The sequence below is a fragment of the Melospiza georgiana genome, chromosome 1, assembly GCF_028018845.1.
Source record: "Melospiza georgiana isolate bMelGeo1 chromosome 1, bMelGeo1.pri, whole genome shotgun sequence".
NCBI classification, from domain to species: Eukaryota; Metazoa; Chordata; class Aves; order Passeriformes; family Passerellidae; genus Melospiza; species Melospiza georgiana.
Genome location: NC_080430.1, coordinates 9,358,813 through 9,380,372, shown reverse-complemented (window position 1 = coordinate 9,380,372; position 21,560 = coordinate 9,358,813). Strand labels below are relative to the sequence as shown.

At 35.7% G+C, this 21,560-nt stretch overlaps 1 protein-coding gene across 1 annotated transcript in view; it reads right to left on the bottom strand.

Annotated features, from left to right (window-relative positions):
* The window catches only part of UBE3C (ubiquitin protein ligase E3C), a 74,596-nt gene that overhangs the window by 23,558 nt on the left and 29,478 nt on the right, over positions 1–21,560 (bottom strand). Inside the window, exons 11-18 of the mRNA XM_058021149.1 lie at positions 20,211–20,297; positions 19,434–19,591; positions 18,654–18,886; positions 14,807–14,911; positions 13,659–13,746; positions 10,308–10,405; positions 6,930–7,062; positions 5,902–6,149 (exon numbers count right to left, since the gene is read on the bottom strand). Coding sequence (XP_057877132.1) covers positions 5,902–6,149; positions 6,930–7,062; positions 10,308–10,405; positions 13,659–13,746; positions 14,807–14,911; positions 18,654–18,886; positions 19,434–19,591; positions 20,211–20,297 — 1,150 coding nt within the window. The remainder of the gene's footprint in view (positions 1–5,901; positions 6,150–6,929; positions 7,063–10,307; positions 10,406–13,658; positions 13,747–14,806; positions 14,912–18,653; positions 18,887–19,433; positions 19,592–20,210; positions 20,298–21,560) is intronic.

Here is a 21,560-nt window from a genome sequence, read left to right as displayed (position 1 = left end):
AAGGTCAGTAAGGACAAGTTTATAGAAGTCTCAGAGATTTGAGGTGGCAAGACTCAGGGATAAAGGATGGTACAAATCCCTGAAATGGATGGCAGGGGTGTGGCAGCACAGACCAAACTGCTGAACACAGGAACCTGGCAAATGTAAGGATCCACTCCCAAAGACGTCACTGGATCATATCAACTATAATGACCTTGAGTTAATTTTTAATTTAAAAATAGAAAGTCATGCTAGTGTTTTTATTCTAGGAATTTAGGATGCCCTTAATAACATTAATGTTTGTTATTAAAACAGAGTGCTTCAGAAATGCCAGCACGTGCAGAAAATTACAATTTCATCAGCTTGATACTTTCTTTCTCATTTAATAGGAACAGTTATCTCTGTAACTTATGCCATAAATATGATATAAATTGCTATCAATGTCATTTGGGGGTTTTGAATGATGAGAGAGAAAAGCACTGTGGATACCTGTAGATGCACTGGATAAGTGATAGTTATCATTCATTACTGAAGTTCAGTAAAAGCTTAATAGATTTTTTCTTGTCTCAAATTTAAACATAATTTAGGAAGAACTTGAAGATAAAAGGAAAACTTCTTATTTAAACTTAATCTTCTGACATACTGAAACACTTAATACTATCTAACTAACCTCTGGATATGCTTCTAAGATAAATCTGTATTTTAAAAGCAGTGAAACAAGTAATTTCTAAAGTTCAAACCAATTTAAGAATTTCAGTAAATATTCCAAACCTAATTGATTGAAATGGATGTAGGTGTTCCCAACTGTGAAAAAAGATCAGGATACCATTACCACACACTCTTAACTGTTTATTTATTCCCTGTCCAGGAACCTGATTTAGAGGCAATAAAATGCAATCAGTACACAAACCAGAAGCAGGAATCATCTGCTAATGGAACTTTTAATTGAGGAGTGACCACTGACATGAGGTAATTCTTTCCATGCAGAACTCCTTGCAGAGACCTCTATGCACTTTATCACGGTAAACAATCACTAACATATGCATTAAAGAAAATTTAAATACATTATGACCCAATAAATATCACAATCCATCAATAAACACTTTTCCTCCCTAAAGATTTAGAGTTAAAATACCACATTTCAGTAGTCTTTTAGCACTAGACATATATTTACAGGGTTACTACTAACATAGCTATTTGTAATCAAAAGATAATTGGTTTTGTTAAATGCACCAGTACACAAAGGAATTGTCAAGCTGAAGAACTGTGTCAGAAAGTAGATTCAAATTAGTTTACATCTGCATTCATAAATCATGAAATAGCTTCCATAAGGTACCAATTCTGCTCTCTTAGGATTGTGTTTCTGCACTGTAGGTACATCATTAAAGGACCATGCTACTTTCCATGGTAAATTCCTGTTTTGATTCCATATCAGATGATTCAGGATTTTCTGAAACAAATGATCATCAGCTAACTTGCTCTTAAGTAAATTGCTGAAGCTACAAAGTCATGTGAGAGCTAATTGAAATTAATAAAACCAAGAGTTTAATCAATTACCTCCTCTTTGCATCAGTATCACCAATCCCATACCTACCATTCCAGGTACCAGTAATACCAATTGTGGCTGCAGAACAAACTAATTAAGGGTGTACTGACTTAAATCAAGCCAAAGAGGGCCTAATTAAGAGAACAATAAGAAAATTGAAATAGGAGGCTAAAAATCAGAAGGAAAAAACCACCACCCTCCAAGTCAGAGTGGCAGTGCAATGCTTGACACCAAACAATCCAGTATATGAAAGCCAGTTCTCATTGTAATTTTCTTGCTTTGTTTTCTTTCCACAAGCTTTTGGTGCATGAATGGCACTCAAATATGTTATTAGAAGCATCACCTTGAATGTTTTAATTCCATACATGCAGCTTATTTATAATTAAAGAGTTTAGGATCTGATGCAGATCTTGCTGTGGGAAGACTCCCGTGAATCAATACTTCTTAGATAAGGCCCGAGAATGATTAAGAATTACTTTAGTTTTTCTGCAGAATGGATTCTACAGACACTGCTCATCTCAGAATTGTACCTTCCACAGAGGCACAATATTCAAAGTTACAAACAGAAACCATAAGGCATACTCTCTAATAGACAGAAGAATAATCTAATGTAGTGTAATAAATTCTGTATTTGATCTACTATTACTCTTCTAAAGCTTCATTTTACTCAAGGACTTAGCATGTATCTATTTTTTTCAATTATATATATTTAATAACATTTAGATGTGTGCTAAGAACAGTCTGTTAGATCTTAAATCAGTAAACTACAAAAACTCATAGGAAAATAAGCAACTTTGGCTTTCATCAATATAATATCCACAAGTCCATGCAAATTACTGACCTCCCATATGCCATTAAATATTAAAGATCAAATAACAAAACCAAGATTGTATCCACCATCAAAATAATGCTGAAATTTAAAATTAACACATTAGTTTTTCCTCAATCCTTGCTGCTTCCTCTATGAAACTTCTTTACTGGGTTCCACAAAAGAAGGACTCAGTTCAAAAACAACTCAAAAGACATTTTGTTCTCCATATTGCTTTCCCAATCACTTAAGGCAGAAGTTGGGTCTTGGCAAAACAAATCTAAATCTTTTCAGAAAACCTTCGTGTCTTCCAAGGACTGCAGGTTCTATTGTTTAGAAAAGGGGACTTCACATTTTATTTCAAAAATAGATGTTCCTCAGCAACATGAATGTGTGACTCACAAGTGCTATTTAATATTCTGGAATAAGAGAGGAGGTAGAATTCAGTAAATTCAAAGGCACTGAGTGTATAATACAAAAATCTCTACTGTCAGAGTCACTCTGCTTAACATGCAAAGACAGTCACTGTAAAACAAAATAAATGCAAGAACTAGCAGGTTTATATAAAAAAGGAAGAAGAGGAAACCATAAAAATTATCATACTAATCTATCTATGGATTTCCTGTCATATTCTTAAACTAATGCAGATACTTCATGAAATTTAAGTAAATTATCCTAACAATTAGCAGCCTGATGTCAAAGAATTCCAAATGCAAATAATGTCCTTTTCCACAACATCTGTCACAGTAACATGACTGAATAAATGCAAGTGTGAACTGGAAATGGAGAAGTAGGTTGTGTACTAGACTGAGTTTAAGTCAGAACATGGTGAAGTTCAGATTTTAATTCTGTCACTGTTCTTCTACCTGGACACAGTTTCTGCCTGAATGGTTAACCAGTGTTTGCCTCTTCTCAGTCCCAGCTCTGCTTCCAGTGAACAACACTGAGAGGTTCAAGCCTCCAACCCCTCTGGCTGTAGGAGACTCACTGTGCACAACAAACTGAGCTTTAACTCATAAGGAAGAGAAAGGAAAATGCTTAAAAGGCACCAGTGTCAAGGTAATATTTACATTTCAGAGTAAAGTCACTGACAGTTGAGAAATGTAAACTTTGGAAGTGTTTGAGTAGCTGCTGTTTAAGCAAACTCATTTCAGGTTTTTTTAAAGGATGATTTCAGACAACATATGCAATTACATGATCACAAAGTATTATTTCCACAAGACCTTTTGCTCATCCAGTGACTACAAAAGCTGCATGAACAAGCTATTCATTTTGTACACAGATTTTCATTTCTTCATTAACTAGAAAGATATCCCAAAGTCGGTAATTTAATCAGAATTAAAATTATTTCTATTTTCAGATATACCATTTCTCAAGATATGTTTTATATTTTAAGATGTTTCTGCTTCTGAACTGACCAATTAACAAAGAAGATGCCAAGCTGTTAGAAACTCCTGATGAGAAAAACTGAATTAGGTATAACTTCATGGAGCTGAAAGTTAAATGCATTTGGATATTAGTATGAAGTGGTTACCAAGAGACAGAGAATTTCTATAAATTATTATATTTTAATGTATTTGTTTTCTGATAACATTGAAGCCTCCTACGTGAGAGTTTTTGATGGCAGTACTCTTTGCACACTGATTTCCACAAATAAGAAATTGCTGTGGATGCCTCATTGCTTCCGTTGCATTTTATCTACTTTGTTTGCAAAGGGGCTTTTAATAATTCCCTATTGCTCACAAATAGCCCTGTGCAAAGCATAAAATGGGCACATTTTTGAAAATGGATGAGTGGGTATTCAATCACCTAACCAAGATCACAATACCAGCAGGTTTGGAATAGTATGGTCGTGCCTTATCTTTCTGTTTAATTCATCAAGTCTCTAAATACACCACTAAAAAGGTGTCTGTGCACCTGGGCAAGGGTAATTATTAAGTAGCACTGTCAGTTCTTACCTTATCTACACATACTGCAAATACAAAAACAATTTATGCTTTCAAAGTGTTAAATAATAGATTTTCTGATTTAAAAAAAAACCAAAAAACTCTACTCGTAGCACTCTGTGAGATAAAACACATTTTTCAACTTCTCTCTCTATGCTAATATCTGAAATTCAGTTACAGAAGGCAATGTGTTGTTTTGACAGAGGAAACAGAAGACTCAAAATTATTATTTTTTTTTTAAATAATGCTTCAAACTTTCCCTGACAGATGAGCCCTTCCTAGATATACACAGAACACTTTTGGGGTGAAGTAACCCCCTTAACAATACCACAAGTATTTGCTTTCCCACTCCAAAAATCAACACATGCAGAAAGAAAATGAAGCTTGGGTATGTAATATCAGACATAATTACCAACTGTTGTCTTAGTACTGAATCCATCTCGCAACAGGAGTGGGAACAACAGTCAAAGATTATTTATTGAAATGGCCAATCTGCAATTTCATTCTTTAGGAGATTTGGATATGGCAGTAGCTGGGATGCATTAGCAGGGTATTTGCTTACAAAGAAGCAGTTTGATCTAAATCACTTGACTGGCAACTCCCAAGCACAGCACTGGTTCAAAAATTCACTGTTTGCCAACAACATCCCTTGAAACCACTTCCAGCTATACTACAAAGACATCAAACCTCATTGAAAGGCAGTAGCAAGATTTTAGCCTCCAAAATACTGCAGGCAATTAAATGGGACGTCTACATCTTAAATACCTTCAGTACTAGACAGCTAAGTAGCAGTTAATACTTTTTTTTTCTGAAATGGAATTTGTATTCCAAATTTTGTTTTGCAGTTATTAGCTTTATAAAAATTATTTCGAGTGCTTAGAATGAAATAGCCTCAGTATTAAACCTGACCATAAAAGAAAATTGAATGTAATTAATGTTGGTAATGGTTTCTGTCTTTGTTCTTCTCCCTCCATTTTTCATCTAGCTCAACAACCATGTATTAGCCTTTGAACATTCATATCACCGAATTATCAAGGACTAAAATTCAAGAAATATGCAAAATGTACAAAATCCCAAAGAGAATATGTGAAAAGTCATTGCATGTGCCTCTTAAGTATTTTAAATGCTGATGGCAAATTTTAAATGCTATCAAAAATGGTATACCTCATACAAGTAGTAACTTTAAGACATTCATTTCATGTATTTCAAATGATGGAAATGTAAACTGCAGTCATAGTCCTAAAATCTCCAGGTTGAAAATCATTATATGCAGAGTAGAGCTGGTGAATTCAATCAACTTTACCTTAAGCATGAGGATATACACAGAAGCATACATATGTAAACTTCACCATCCTGAAGCAGGCCTAGATACAATTTATTAACTATTGTTACCTAACTCAACTGGCAGCCAGGATAACACAAATTTCCTGTACTTCCCAAATATATAATTTATTAAAATCAATCAGAAATGTAGTAGTAATATTCATACCCAATATCTGAAAGTTACTCTCTCTCAAGTCTGGGGAAAATCTGTTTTTCCCCATCCACTCCTAATTAGAAAAAACCATTACTGAATCATTTCAGTACTGCTATAGCTTTGTATTCCAGACCACAGGTTTTACCTTTCCAAGCATTCTCCCAAGGAAGTAGTAATGTCGGGCATACGAGTCTCCAACCAGCATCTGTGCAGCAGGGTTAGGGTAAAGCAGCCCCTCATTGGTGGTCTTAAAAAAACCCTGGTTAGGGTTAAATCCTGATTTGAGGAGTTCATTCAGAAATTCTCTGAAAATTCCACCACCATCAATGCCAGCTTCATCAAGACCGTGTGCATTAAGCAAGTGAACACGAATGCGCTTTTTTAGGTCAGGTTCTGGAGGGAAAGGAGAGAGGCAAACTCAAATGCAATTGTCTGCTTCAGTTTTGTATGGATAAAACCACATGTAAATCACACACACAAACTATATATGCTAGAATAAAATCTGACCTAGTAGCAAAATAGTAGCTAAATGCTTATTACTGGCTTGAATTTTGGAATATTCAGTTTGTGAAACGCTCACTTTGTAGAAAAGGTATTGTTTTAAGAGTCATCAAAAGAAGAAGTGGGTAATACCATAGGTAGGGGAAGAAAAAAAATGCTACAAAATATTAAGAGAGACCAAGGAATAATTCGAAAATTTTATTTATATAAAATATTGTGAGCACAAGATCACATAGATTCACACAAATGTGATTATTTCGATGTAGTGAAATTTATAGTACAACATGCCATCAATAAAAAGAGCCCTGCATTATTATCAGACACGTTGTACCAAGCAAATCCTGTTCAGTCCATATGTATTTCTTGGCCAAGACTACCAAAGCAGATAATATCTAATGAATTATATAGAAAAATATACAAATTACAATTATTTGGACAAGCAAATGGGAAGAAAAGCACCATAAGAAGAGGTTGTAAAGAGATCATTTAGACTGCAATAATTAGAAAGAATATGGGTGAGAATTACTTCTGTAAAAATAAGGAAATGTAACTTTTAAGAACTTTCACATCTCAGAGCTGATACACCTACAGCATAGCAGTCAAATAAGCAAATATGAAACTACATAATAAGAACAATAAAGTGTTGTAACAAGCTGATAACTGCAAACCTACCATTCTCAGGAGAAAGTTTATCATAAGCATCCTCATAAATATAATTTCTTCTGATAGTGACATTAATTCCATCCAAAAATGGCCCATCTCCTTGAACTTCTTGTTTATCAGCATAGATCAGTCTTTGAAAAATCTGTTTAAATGAGTGAAAAGAGCAATCATGTCATTGTGCAGATCTAAATATTCAATGAGAGATGGTTATTCACTACTGTTACTGTCCTTTGAGCTGCCTCTGGCACTCACTTTCAAGTTATTTGTCTTCTCTCTCACTGAGCTGCAGAAACTTAATACACGACCCATGGAAGAGGAGGAGGGGGACAGAAATGCAAAGAACTTTTCTGTGCTAAAATAACATCCTCAGGTTTTTTTTCATAAAGAAGCACATCTACAGACACTGCACCAGTGCTTCCAGTTTCCTCTCCCTAACTTTTAGAGTTCTGAAATGCAAAGTACTCAAAAACAAATTTAAAAAGTCCCACGAGTATTTCACACAGACAAAGGTTATTCACAATGCTGGTAAATAATTTTTTGCTGCTGTTTACAATAGTCAGGAACACTCTCAGTAATAAGAAAACAGGTACCAGTTCCCCTTGTATAAGCAGTGAACAAATAATTCAGATTAAAATAATGGATATTACCACCATATTTTTAAAAAAAGAACCAGAGCATCATAAAAAATTCAAAACAATTATGCCAGGTGAAGCACAAATTGAATTTCACACAGTCCATTTTCAAGTCTTCACAAGAGGAAACTGTTCCCCTGAAGAGTAACTGCAGCTCACCGTGTTTCTATACCAGGATGTAGCATGGGAGGGGGTTGCCTAATGTAAAATAATATTCCCTCTATCCATGGAGTGCAGGCTTACTATATTCTCTCTTGCCATCATTCCCATATTGAATAAATAGTCTAGCACATTATCCAAGGGATATAATCTCCCAGTAATATGTCAGACCATTTTTTAATTAAGAACATTAAGTAAGAGTCTGCAGGGATTTTTAAAAACAAAAAAATTACCATGAAAGAGAAAATTTGACCACAGCAAACAAAGGTAGAATAAGGTCTCAAATCTACTGTTTTTATGTGCAACTGTTGCTAGTGGAGAAGATGCTTTCCAACCAGGAAGATTACAGTACAGACAAAGCAGGAATCTTTCCTAAGGTACACAGCAGGAAAACAAAAGAAAATAGTCCTAAGCTGCAGAAAGAGAAACAAGGGATGGGCATAAAGAAAAAAGTTCATAATGGGAGTGACTGGGTATTGAAAAAGGTTAGAGAGTGAGAGTTTGTGAAATCTCCATTTCTGGAGATAGTCAAAACTCATCTGGACAAGTCCTTGTGCATGCTGACCCAAGTCTGAAGTTATTCTTGTGTGAGGAAGGATGTGGACTAGAGTACCTCCAGAGGTTCCTTCTGGCCTTTTCTGGCCTACTTTTTCTACAGTTTTATAACATCCAGACATGGAGTCACAGGCTCCTTTTTTATGTACAGAGCATGAGAATATGCTCACCACCACTCTCCTTCCAGAAGCAGCCCTAGATACAGTTTATTAATTATTGTTACCCAATTCTAGATGGAAAAAATCACCTGATATTACATCTCATAGAAAAACTCATTTTGGTACTGACTCCCTACAGAACCCAATGTTCATGGATATGTTAGTCCTGAAAATGAGAACCCTAATGCACAACTGCAGAATTTGCAATGACTTCAGACAGAGAAAAACAAGCAAGGCTGACTGAAGCACACACCATGGAAGCAGCATCACCATAGGCAAGCTGACCAAAGCATGGCCTAAGGAGGTGAGAACCAAGGCACTGCTACAAATTGGATTCATTTCCTCCCACAGACTGGAAGGTGCACCCCAATGTGCCTTAAGGTTGAATGGGAAAACTTTCCCTGGGGCCAGAAAGCTCCAGAGCCCACCATGGAACTGAACTCTGCAATTGCTTGTTAGACTATCTGTTATCTGGTGAGTCATGGTAAAAGTGGCATGAGGAAGTCAGAAAATGAAAGGGCACATGGAACAGCCCCCACAGAGAAGCAGCACTGAGCTTACATAATAAATTACAGAGCAATAGACAGCAACTGACCAAAAGGAAAAAAAAAAACTTATTATGATCATGGTATTTTCTTCCCTTATTGTTACTTGCTCTGTAGAGGCAGTGGGAGACTCCAAGGAATGCTGACTCCCACTCTTATACAAAAAGGACTGTACACACTTGTTCCAAAACACAGTGTAACAGGATCTCCTCTCCTTGAACTATGGAAGATCAGCTGTAGCTTTACCCTCATCTCCAAGCTCTCGTGCCATTGTTACTTCAGTTTTTGTGATAAAAGCACACAAGGTTCTATGAATTCCAATTCCAAAAAAACGTTATGAATTCCAAAAGCATAACATGTGTGCATCTCAACACAGCTTTAAGAAGTCCAGAGGCTGGAAGGCAGTGACTAAGTCATGACATAGAGATCCCTGCTTGAGATCAGTTCCTATCATTTCCCTGTAATCCTGGTGTGCCATTGCCATACAGTAATAAGATGTTTTGTTGGAACAACTGTTTCATAGAAGCCTGAGAAAAAAAACACACATTTTCTACCAAAGCTACCTCTGTATTTTGACAAATAAAGACTGACTTTCCCTAATGATTTACTCTTAATTCCTTTGATAGTGTCTTTAAAAGGAACATTTCCAAGACAATTTGGGGAGCAGTTTTGAAATAACTGATATTGTTGAAAAGGAAACCAGTTTTTAAAAAATGTGCTTAGCAGAAAAAAAAAAAAGCTTTAATAATATTAATGATGCAAACTGAAATAGGTAATGGAACTAACAATTACATCTATAAAATCTCAAAACCATTCATAAGCAAACCCAATCAATCAAGTACAAGAATCTTGCAAGTTTAAAGTATACACTCTAATAAAGTTCAGCTACTCAGCTATGAATGCAGGAACTCAATCTGTAGGTGTTAATTTCCCAGAATGCAGATCCATGATCTCATTTGGAGCACATGAGTGCTCCTGAGTCCCCAGCTGTGACCCTGCACTCTCGCACAGCACACAAGAGCCAGTGCTGTGCCACCACAAGAGGGTGCAATCAGGTAGAGCCATCTCTGAGCCAGGACTGCAAACTGCTCTCAGCTGGCTCAGAATAAATGTTCCTAACTTTAATGCAAATATTATTAAGGGCAACATAAGCAGGAAAGTAAAAGAGAAGTCAGTAACTTCAAATGTTCAGCTGCTGCATGAGTACTGCAGAAAAACAGAGCAGAATGCCATATCCTTCTGTAGGGAATTCATCCAGCTTCTACTTCACTAAGTGCTCTTTTTACACTTACTCAAAACCAAAACCACCAATTGCATATTAAATTAGAAATTAGGTACCTTTACTCTTTCTTCAAAAGGAACTACAAAAGGTAGCTCTGTCAGAATTGCAAGTTGTCGTTCTTCAGATACAGAAAGAGGTGCTGGCTCCAAACCCACTTAAAACAGAAATAATAATTTTTAAAATTTTGGAAAGAACATTTTTTTAAAACAATTTCTTTTGTATCAAGTGACTCAATCTACTTTGTATAAAAACACATACATTAAAATAGTTTATTTACTGCATACTCACTCAAAGCCTTACCTTTCCTTAAACATTAGTTGCTACAGGCAAACCGAAATATAAGTATTGAAAACATACAAAACCAAAATGCATATAAAAATATGTACTTCTGTACCTCTATTTTTATTCAGAATAAAAATCTCCTTAGGAAAAGCTTAGGAAAAAATACATGACAGAAGACAATTTGTAAGTGATGATTTAGAATTTTCATTGCAGGAATAGACAATATTCCTATTCTCATGTTCAGAATATTTTACAGTTACTGTGCTTTCAACTACATATTCTAATTCCAATCAAGTCATTTTTGGTAAAAACTTTAAGAATTAAAGCAAATCTAAGGAAACCACCAGAAAGATAACATTTATTTCAGTGAGTTTTCTCCCCTAACAGTAAAGTCACAGAGACCACATTAAATCCCAGTGACTGCAGAAACAGTGAAAGCACCATCATGAACCTGTATAATGTATTTAACACAAAAATCTTGGAGAAGAATCCAAGAAGTCACAGCAGAGAGACTAATTCATGCAGTTCCCAAACCACTGTGCAGCTCCTTTGAACTCACAGGGTATTTTTAGGAAGCAACTGAACTTTTGGTGATGCACAGTAGAAATGACAATCCTGCTCTAACTTTATGGGAGGAAACTCAGCTGGTGAGCACACACCTGACTGTAAATTAATTAAGTGCAGTCAGTATTGCTCACTGATGAGCCACTGTGGCCAAAGGTGCACCTGACTCCAGTCTACAGAGGTAACAACACCCACAGTTCCTTGCTTGTTTCATTCTCATGTTTAATAATCACCTCTGAAAAAAGACTCCAGAGTCTGAACACATAGAATGTATTACAAAATAAGTAAATGCTTCATGTCACTACCCTGTCTATAAGTTTTTAATTACAGTTTCTAAGTTTTATCTTTGACTTCTACACATGGTGACAAGCATCTTCTGCAATCTTCTGGACTGAACACTTCAATGTTCTTTTTTATTTCTTTTTTATATCCTCAAAGAACGTGAAGTAGGGATATTTTAAGGACCAATTTAATAGGATATGACCCTAAACATCACTAATCTTGATATATATTCATTGGGAGCAGGTTTCAACATTGCAAGCCTTTGGAATTTCTGACAAAATGCTGATTTGTGATTATCTTTAGTTTACTTAGTAAACATTTTTAATTAAAGTCAATGTATGAAGCCTATTAAGCTAACAGTTAAAATCATTTTAAATGAAAAGTGCATGTACAGCAAAGGTAAACTACTACATGACTTCGACAGTTCAATTATTTCAGTCAATTAGTCAATTTTATCTGCATTTCTCCATCACAGCTTCTTTCTTTAGAGAGAAATATGGGATGGAGTCATCAATACAGAGGGCATTTAGAACTCACAAGTCTGCCATTTAAGTAAATGAAAAAGCACAAATAAACATGGCCATATGTGATTCAGCAGTACTTTCATGCTAATTGGCTTTAACCCATATGGAGTCAAGAGGGATTTAACAAGTCATGTGCACGAGGTTACCTGCTTGTTTTCACACATTCATGTTGACTGCACTCTCTTTTTAGCCTGACTTTGTATGAAAACAAGGTTTACATGAACACACTGTGCCATCTTTCCTCCAACACACCTCTTGAGTTCATCAGCTGAACTTTAACTTTGGCAGAGAATAGGAAATTCAAAAATAACAAATACTGTGAAAATTTTCACAGGCCAGAGAGGAGAAATTCCTTTAGCAACAGCCAGGAGAGCAGTGCTCAGTGTGCCAGCTCACCTGGAGCCAGCCAGGAACAGGAGGGCACACAGCTGCTCACACCTGCACAGCACAGGCATTCCTCATTCCCCAGCTGCCTACAGCAGGAGAGGCATGAAATGGAGAGAAGTGGAGGCAGCTGGAGAAGGAAAACCTCAATGCAGTGTAGGTGTGAGGGCAAGGAGAGCAGGAGAATGTGGAAGTGATAAATGTGGAATAGGTTTGGCAGTGGAGAATATCCAGACAGTATAAACAGCTGTGGAGAGTCATGTAGGTCAGTGAAAGAAACAAGGATTGCTGATGTTGAGAAGCAGTGACTTCCAAAGAAAGAAACCAACTGGAAAAATATATAATCAATAATTCTCAGCAGTACTTCAAGTGAGCCAACTAGTTATTATCTGGCAACTACACTAATAAGGTAATCAAAATTAACTTTTACCATTGTAGCTACTCAAATAAAAATTATCACTAGAAGTCTTTAGGCTTCCCCTCTGGCCAAAGCTTTTAATTCTGTACAACCCTACAGCAGCATTCAAAGGCTACAGTCCTTCCATGATCTACTGGATCTGGCTAAACCAACTCAAGCAGATTGCATCATCCTGAAAGAGAGCAAGGACTTCTTGTAGATGAATCATTTTGCTGCTTAAAGGCCCCATTTTAAATTCATTATTAATTCTGTACAAGTTCCAGTGATCTCATGATTATTTTACCTGATCACAGAGAGGTAAAATTCTAGAACAGTGAAGCTGAAAAGGTTTGAAAAGCTGGAAGAAACCAACGGTCTACATGAGAAAGCATATTGGAACAATCTGGTGTAAATTTACCCTGATTGCTAAATTTGTCGCATTCTCTAATTTTTCTCTGCAAGTTCCATAAAATCCTGGTATTTTGAGTACTTCAGAGGTTTACATTTCTGCCTTATCTAATTAGATAAAATATTTATAAACAGTAATTAATATTTACCATACAAAGCCTGTTTGTAACAGTTTAATACATAACAAAAATGTTTCTTTAGAGTATACAATAAAAGCAAAATCTCAATGCTTTACATCTTCTGTTCTATGCAACTGCCTATTATACAAATTAATACATTATTTTAAGAACACATCATTTCTCCACCTCATCAATGCCAGTGGAAGCTTGGGCAAAGAAATTATTAAATCAAATAACATGACATATTCTAAAGATTTACACACATGCATACAAGTACACAATTTTTAAAAATATCTTAACCAAAACTATGAAAGATTGTCTTGCTTTTGGTTAGCAAGATTTTACTACAAAATGCTCAACTGCATTCTAGAGAAGACAGATTTCTTTGCATAAAGCAATCTCTTCTTTTGACTTAGCAAAGCTGAAATTGCAAGGACAGTGTCTCACCATCCAGAGTGGACTGCAGGGGTCCTATCCTCCCCATCCTCCTGACTCTCCAGACGTGTCTGGCCGATGGCACGTACAGCTGTGTGACCTCACAGATGAACAGGATTTCACAGTTAAACAGGACTAATTACACATTATCATTTACTGCTGCACACTAAATACACAGAGCTGTCACATGCTGGAGTGTGTCTGAATGTCTTAATTCATGGAATTCACAGAATCACTGGGTTGGAAGAGACCTTAAAGATAACTGAGTCCAACCCAGCCCCAACACCTCAAACCCTGGCACCCAGTGCCACATCCAGGCTTTGTTAAACACACCCAGGGATGGGGACTCCACCACCACCCCAGGCAGCCATTCCAGAACTTTATCACCCTTTCTGTGAAAAACTTTTTCCTACTATCCAACCTATATTTCCCTTGACACATCTTGAGACATCTTCATTTCTGCCGATCCCTCCTTACACTTGTGCCTTACAGGAGTGCTGCACAATTAACAACAGTACAATATAAATGCCCTGTATTTAAAAATACCACACAATGTTACATTCAGTTCTGGTATTTAGGACACTAGAGAAGCCAAATTTGAAGTTTGAGATATCAAATATTCTGTTTATTTTTTACTGAGCATGTGTCATGATTCACAGGAATCTAGTACACAGCAGGTATTAGCTTTTTCTTTTGCACACACATACACACTTTTTGACATCAATGTCATTTTTTTCAAAAGCTCTTAGAAAAATAAAGTCATTTCTAGGTGAAGTAAGTACAGAAAATGCTGCTGAATTTTCTTTTATTTTAAAAGAGAATTTTCCCCACTATAGAGCAATTATTTAATTTAGCATTTTTACTATGAGAAGATGCAACTATGTGCTACCAGATTCCCCCTTCTCCTCTGCTATAAATGCCAATGATTTACACTCTTGCACTGTAGGGCAAGTTCCCCTTTACTGATTAGAAATGTGCTTTAACATACAAGTTTCTTAACAGAGGCAAGACTCCTACATTAGAGAAAAGCAACATTATTCCAGGTGTTAAATCATATAATCTGTGCAGCATCAACATCACCAATACTGTCAGGAATCAAAGACTTTACCATTGAAAATTTGGCACCTGTAAGGCTTGGTGGAAAAGGACATGACTCTTACCTTATCTGCTTTAATGTTTTCTTGTTCTGACAGCCAGTGATTTGGTGGACAGAAATTTCTCCTTGTATCTCTAGATTTCAACATTTTCACTAAGTTTGTGATGACCTAGGTGTCAGAAACACATACATTCAGAATACACTAAGCATTGTGAATGAAATTACATAATTCACAAAGCAAAAGTTTTTTTTTAAAAAATCAGTAACATATAAAATTGCCATTTATTTTTTTTAACTCACAACAACTTGCTGTTAGAGTTAAATAGAATGAAATTAAGTAATCATGGTTCACCTGCAAGACATCAAAAAACTTGGCTTATTAACATGTCATTCCAAAATCTAGGAACCAGCAGTACATAGGATTTAGCAGTACTGCACACCTGAAGTGCTGCATGCCAGTTCAAGGAAGCCCAAACAAATCATTATCAACATTAAACTCCTTATTTAAAGAAATAACACCAAATCAAGTATACACACAATGTACATTAGGTATGTACATCATGTTCTTTTATCTTTCTAGCAAAATTGAGAAGCAAAATTGTTATAGTGATCACTAAGGTAATCTTTTCAATGTTAGTGTTTTTCCTGGAAGTTTCCTCCAATCCAGAAAAAAATGAAAGTAAGTAGAGAAACCAAGCTAACAAATTCTCCACCTCAAGCAGAGCTGCCATACTCAGCTGCATGCCTTCTGTCCAAAGCTGAATCAAGTTCACCCACCACTACATAAAACATAATTAAGTGGAATCAATACAATAGTAAATTACTAGGCTAAAAAGACATTATCACTGCTACAATGATCAGCCATCTGTTTGGCAAACTCAAAGTACAGCACTTGAAAAATGAGTAAGAAAAAAGTGTACACAGGGTTTTTCATAGAAATAATCTTGCTAAAAGACAGTCTTAATAGACAGGTGCCAACAGTAACAAAGTTCAATGGGCCTTCTAAAAGATTCTGGGTCTAGATGCTACACAAAAGAGCTTTTAACATCCAGTCTTTAAGGTAATGTCTTTATTCAAGACAGAACAAAGAATGCTATTAAGTGAACTGTCTGATTACATGGGAATTTTCATCACCTTTCCCTTATAAAATTCAGTGCAGGTTACATGAATCACTGAAGCTCTATGGTCCCATTACCACTGTGAGGCAAATGTTTTTTAAAATGAAAATAAAATCAGAAAAGACTATCTACATGGAGGCAATGAAAATACAATATTTTACAAGCAGCTAAAGAAACCTTAAAGGAAGCTGAATCAGATTAGGTGAAATTGGAGTTTCTCCTGCAGAATGCATTGGTACTGAGAACACCAACCCAGCTGGCACCACAACTCAGCACTCCTTTGTAAAAACTTTCCTAAGTATGTATTCCATGGAAAGGAAAGATGTACTACAATAAAAATATTAAAATGGGGATTTCTTTCCAATAAAGTATCCAGTGCAAGCAGCATTTAAAATTAAACTTCAGCAAAATTAGAAACTTGATTTCACAGGATTAACTCAAGATGGTGAAATAATTCTTCTGTTTAACAAAGTTATGAGTATATGAAAATGGATTTAAGATTTTCTATGGAATCTGTATAGTTGACTATACTATCATTCTACCAAGCCAAAAATGGAGGAGTCTGTTGAAGACATTTTCACATGTAAATCTTACCAAAGACCTCCAATCTGTTAGCAAATATGCACATCATTATCAGCAGCCTCACTGTTTCCAGATTTACCATTATATAATACATTAAATAATAATATATAACATATATATATATTTATATATAATTTAATTCACTTCATGTATACACATATGTATTTTATTAGACACCAGAGGTATTGAAAATACACAAAAGAAGTGAGGAGTTAAAAGAAAAAAGAGAAATTAAAAGCACAGATTATAAGGAAAAAATGTGCTTTTTTTCCACCAGCAGCTTGCAAAAGCTTTAGCAAAGATAAATCCCATATATTTGATAGATATATTTGACATAGTGCAAAAGAAAGAAAAAGCAGTTTCTACTTGAATTTATAATTAACTACTTTAGCTTTGTTTTAATGATTTAGAAGAAGGTACTGCTGCCTGCTTACTGGCAGGAAGCAATTTTTTGAAGCTGCTGTCAGGAAAGACTCAGAGCCATACACAGGAGTGTTCTTGAGGACATTAACTTTAGCCATGTTCAATTTTTATCTGTAACAACAAACATGCTTCTGAAGAAGCAAAGAAGGGAAGCTTTGCTATTATATTCTTTTCTGGGGTAGAACTGGAGCCTTCCAGATACCCTCAAGATTTATATTTCCAGTTCAGCTGATGGAAGACAACTCTGGCTCCTGAACATAGTAAGAGTACACTCAGTTTTGACAGTTCTACTACAAGTTTAATTTCAGACTGCCAGAGTGGGACAAAGTAACTCAGAAATTTACAGCTCTCTGAATGACAGCAAAATATGATCAAATTCACCTGAAATCCACCAACTTACACAAAGATTGATTAAGCATAACAAACTAAAGCAAACAAAAAGAAGGAGGCATGATACAAACTGCATGCATAAAAATACCCCTGGTCTGACATCTTTCTCAGAAAAAAACACATATTGGGGGTTTCATTAGTGACCTTTAAATCAAAAGTTTATTTGGCAATTTAAAGACAAGTAATTAAATTACATTGTGCAAACACATATTAGATCAATCTGTGCAAATTACAGATTCAGTGGTGCATTAGGACTGTATTCAAAGCAATCAAAACATTATCAGTTACTCTCACTGCTATTAATGCTTATGCTCATAAGTGAAATGTGTTGTAAAATCAGGCAGAATAGGCTGGATAGAGGCTACCTTAGACTTGTAGAATGAATAAGCATTCCTTAATTAGCCCATCAGGTTAAGTGCAAGCCTTAATGGGCCTTTCCTAAAGTCTAGCATGACATCTTTCTCCAAACATGGCCAAGAAGAAAGTTCCATTAGCAATATTAATACAAGCTTAGTTGATCATTTTCATTCAATTAACTTCTTTCAATTAAATAGATAGCTTGACAAAAGCAGTGATAAAAGACCTGAAGGGACAGCTGATGACTCGAACTGAACATTAGTGTGCGAGAGGTCGCCAGTATTAAACAGACTGTAAATCTGGCATTCAATTTGGAAAATGCATTTCTTCTGCTCCCACTTCTTTAATGAGCAATTTTAGCTGACTAGATGTGTTTGCTGCAGAATTTTCATGACAAGTCAAGCACTCCTTTTTCTCAGCAACAGTTATATTGGGGTTTTTTTTCTGCTAACGTTTTCAGCTTCTCTTAACTCATGTCTTTGCTAGGATGCCACGGATAAAGCCAGCAGAAAAACACTGGTAGATCCCCAGAAAGAACATACATTAAATTCACATTTGCTAAGCCAGATTCACCTTCCCTTTAGATTCCAGCAAACCCAAAATGAGGAATACCAACAGGTTTTAGAAGATTACAAAAAAAACAATAGAGCATGGTACCAGTATAGTGAAGTCTCTAATACAGAAGTATCTGATAATCATTAGATTTTGTTAGAATTTCACACCTATACAAAGTCATGATAACATGCTTAAGCACCTTGGTTAATGAAAGTCCAAGTTAAACCCCATATTTTACACAGTAACTGTTTTATAAACAAGACAAGCAAGAAGAAAATTAAGAATTGTCAGAAGAAAAAAAAATTTTTACAGTTATCAGAATTTAGTTACTTGAAGTTTAGCCTATATGCCAAACAGCAATCTTCCCAAATCCATATTCCTTGTTGCAACAGCAATAAAATTACAGGGACAAAAACCTAATTTCATATCTTCAGCAGAATCATTACAATTTTACTCAGCTATGTTCTGAAAATTGCCAGAATTTACCTTGAATAACTGAATCCACCTTTTCTGTTCTGTCTGTATGCACTGCTGCATTTCTGTGTTTTTTGTCACTCCAACACTTCGAAATGCTGCAATATATTCCTCCCGAACCTCGGGCTTGGTTTCTGGGTAAGCCAGCTTGATGATTCCCAGACAGGCATCTCGAAGGCAGCGGGACAGTATTACAAGCTCTTCTAGTGTAAAAGGCATCATTGATGATTGTCTTTGACCTACAACTACATTGAACACAAGCTTAAGTTTCCTTAAATTACTTTTTAAAACCCTAATTATTTAATTCAACTTTAATATTCACACAAGTAATCTAGAGAAAAGAAACATCATCCAAAAAAAGAATGAGTAAAAATTTAGAAAGGAGATTAAATATTATTGTGTGCAGTTACAATTATTTTAATTACAATATCCCCTTGATCTCTTTTGTGATTCCTGCTATGTTAAATTTATACATTAAACTACAGGTTCAGTCCAGAAGAAGTTCACTCTCTTCACTAACTCATTAAAAATTATCATGATTAAGAACTTCCATATCAGACCCTGTGTAAAGCTAGGGTTCCCAAGGTGCAGCCCATTAATTTTTCTCTCTTTTTTTCTAAGTGCAATCACCATAAAAGAGCCAGCTGACAGCTGAGTGCTCAGGGGACCATCAGCAAGCCAGGCCAGAAGATCCTTCCTCCCAGATGTCAGCAAATCATTGCCCAGGGAGCCCTCCAGCCTCAGACAAAAACATTTTACAAAGCACTGCTATTTAGCATGTTTGAAACTCACCTTCTATTGGGTCACCAAAGAATTCATTATCATGAATAGAAATAAGTGAGTGACTAAACAAAGAACTGAAAAGGTAGAAGAGAGGGATAATTCGGCTGGAGTCCTCTAAGGACATCGGAGAGCCTCTTGAAATCACTTGAAGAAGTGGCACCATAGACCTTAAAATACAAAATGCAGTGTAAAAGAGAGGGTTAGTAAAACACTCTATGACAGTACTACCTTCAGCATTCTGGTAAAATAATGTGGTAGTAGCTCCAACAGCAGTGTAACAACGGTATTTTCTGTTGTTAAATAATTATTGTTTTCAATTTCTGAAAAATAAGGTTACTCCTCAGAAGTTCTTGTTATTGGTACCTCAGTGTCTGCATGGCAAATTAACTAATACAGACTGCAGATACTTTGGAGACACAAAGCAAAGAGAATAATCCTCTGCATGTCAGCACTGAACACACCTGTACTGCCTCAGCTCCCAGGAAAGTGCTTCTGCCACCATCTATTTCTGGACTAGTCAGAGCATGTGAGATAAAACTCACACACTTGGCATGAACCACCTGGAGCTTTGGTGTTTGCTCCAGTGATGCTTGTAAGCACTGCAAGAACTACCAAATATTACACTCATTTTAAATAAGTCTCTTTATTCTGTCTGATTTCCAAGATTTTGCTCAGTTTTATGAAATCACAGGAGGTAAGTAACCATACCTCTAACTGTCCCATTTCCTCTTCACCAGATATTCTACTTTAACAAAGAATCAGCTCCAGAGATGGTACAATACATACCCTGTAATCATCCGTGTCGTCATTGAAGATATCAAATACCAAAGATGCCTCAGGAATCTGGCATTAAAGGCTAAACTATAAAGCAGCCTGCAAAAAGTTAAATTAATTGGGTCATCCAAAATACTCAAAATTCACCAGACACAAATGTTTCTATAAGAACTTTCCAGTCAAGCATTTCTCAGAAATAATTTAAATTTACTTTTTCCACATGAAAGGTCTTATTCTGATCAAGTATGGAAAAAACCCAAAAAATGACAACTGAGTATATAAAACCTTATACTAAAAATAACAACTTTCATTATCTCAGCAACAAACCATGCAATATAAATAACAGCTTTCATTATTCCAGCAACAAACCCTACAATATAAACCCACATTTCTAGTCTTTTGCTGAATTCAACATATATTAATAATAATAATGTAACAATGAATTAATAATCTGGGACCTTTTAAATTCTAATACAGGAAGTTAAACCAAACTAGTTAATAGGCCAATTCTGTGGTTCTTCTGACAATAATAAATACAGCAATTTTTTGCAGAAGGTAGATTAAAATACCTTCATTTATGTCAGAACTATAGCAATTTTACTGATATACTCAGCTTGGCAGAGAGAAATAGAACATCAATGGAACAATGTCAGGACTGCTACATGTGCACTAATCCACCTGTAAACTGAAAATTGCTTATTGTTTGAAAATTTCTTACTAGTTTGTAAATGTGTAATTTCACAAGCCAGTTATACACAGGACTGACTTTAACCATATTACTTCAGACATGATTACACTATCAAAAACTTCTTAGAGAAAAGAGAAATAAAAGCTTCCTGAAACTAAAAAGTCATCCCTAGCATTTTCTTCCCCTTGTAGGAAACAATATATGAGACACAATCATTTAAAACTTCTAGGAACCAAAATGGATTTCGCTGACCAAACAGTCATTTTTTCAGGTATCAAAGAACAACACTCAGTTATTTTTTCTAGATGCTACTTTCCTAGGTCTCCTAATGTCTGTTAGGAAATAAGTAAAACAAATACTGAGGTCAACATCTCTCAGTGGCCAACAGTTTTGTAACATCAAAATTCTCTGTGACCAGGCATAAAAGAGATGGGAGGCTGGGAAATAGGAGCAGGCAGGGGAGGCTATCTGCTGCCAGAAAACAAAATATTATTGTGGACCACATGGAAATAAACATTTGCCAGATGGCAAAAGGAAAAGAAGCACACATTTCATTAGAGAAAAAAAAAAGTAAAATATCATTAAAGGTTTTAAAACATTGGAGAATGGTTTAACTCCCACACAAGAACACCTACACACCCTCTCACAAACACCCCTGGCTCCTTCTGCCTTCC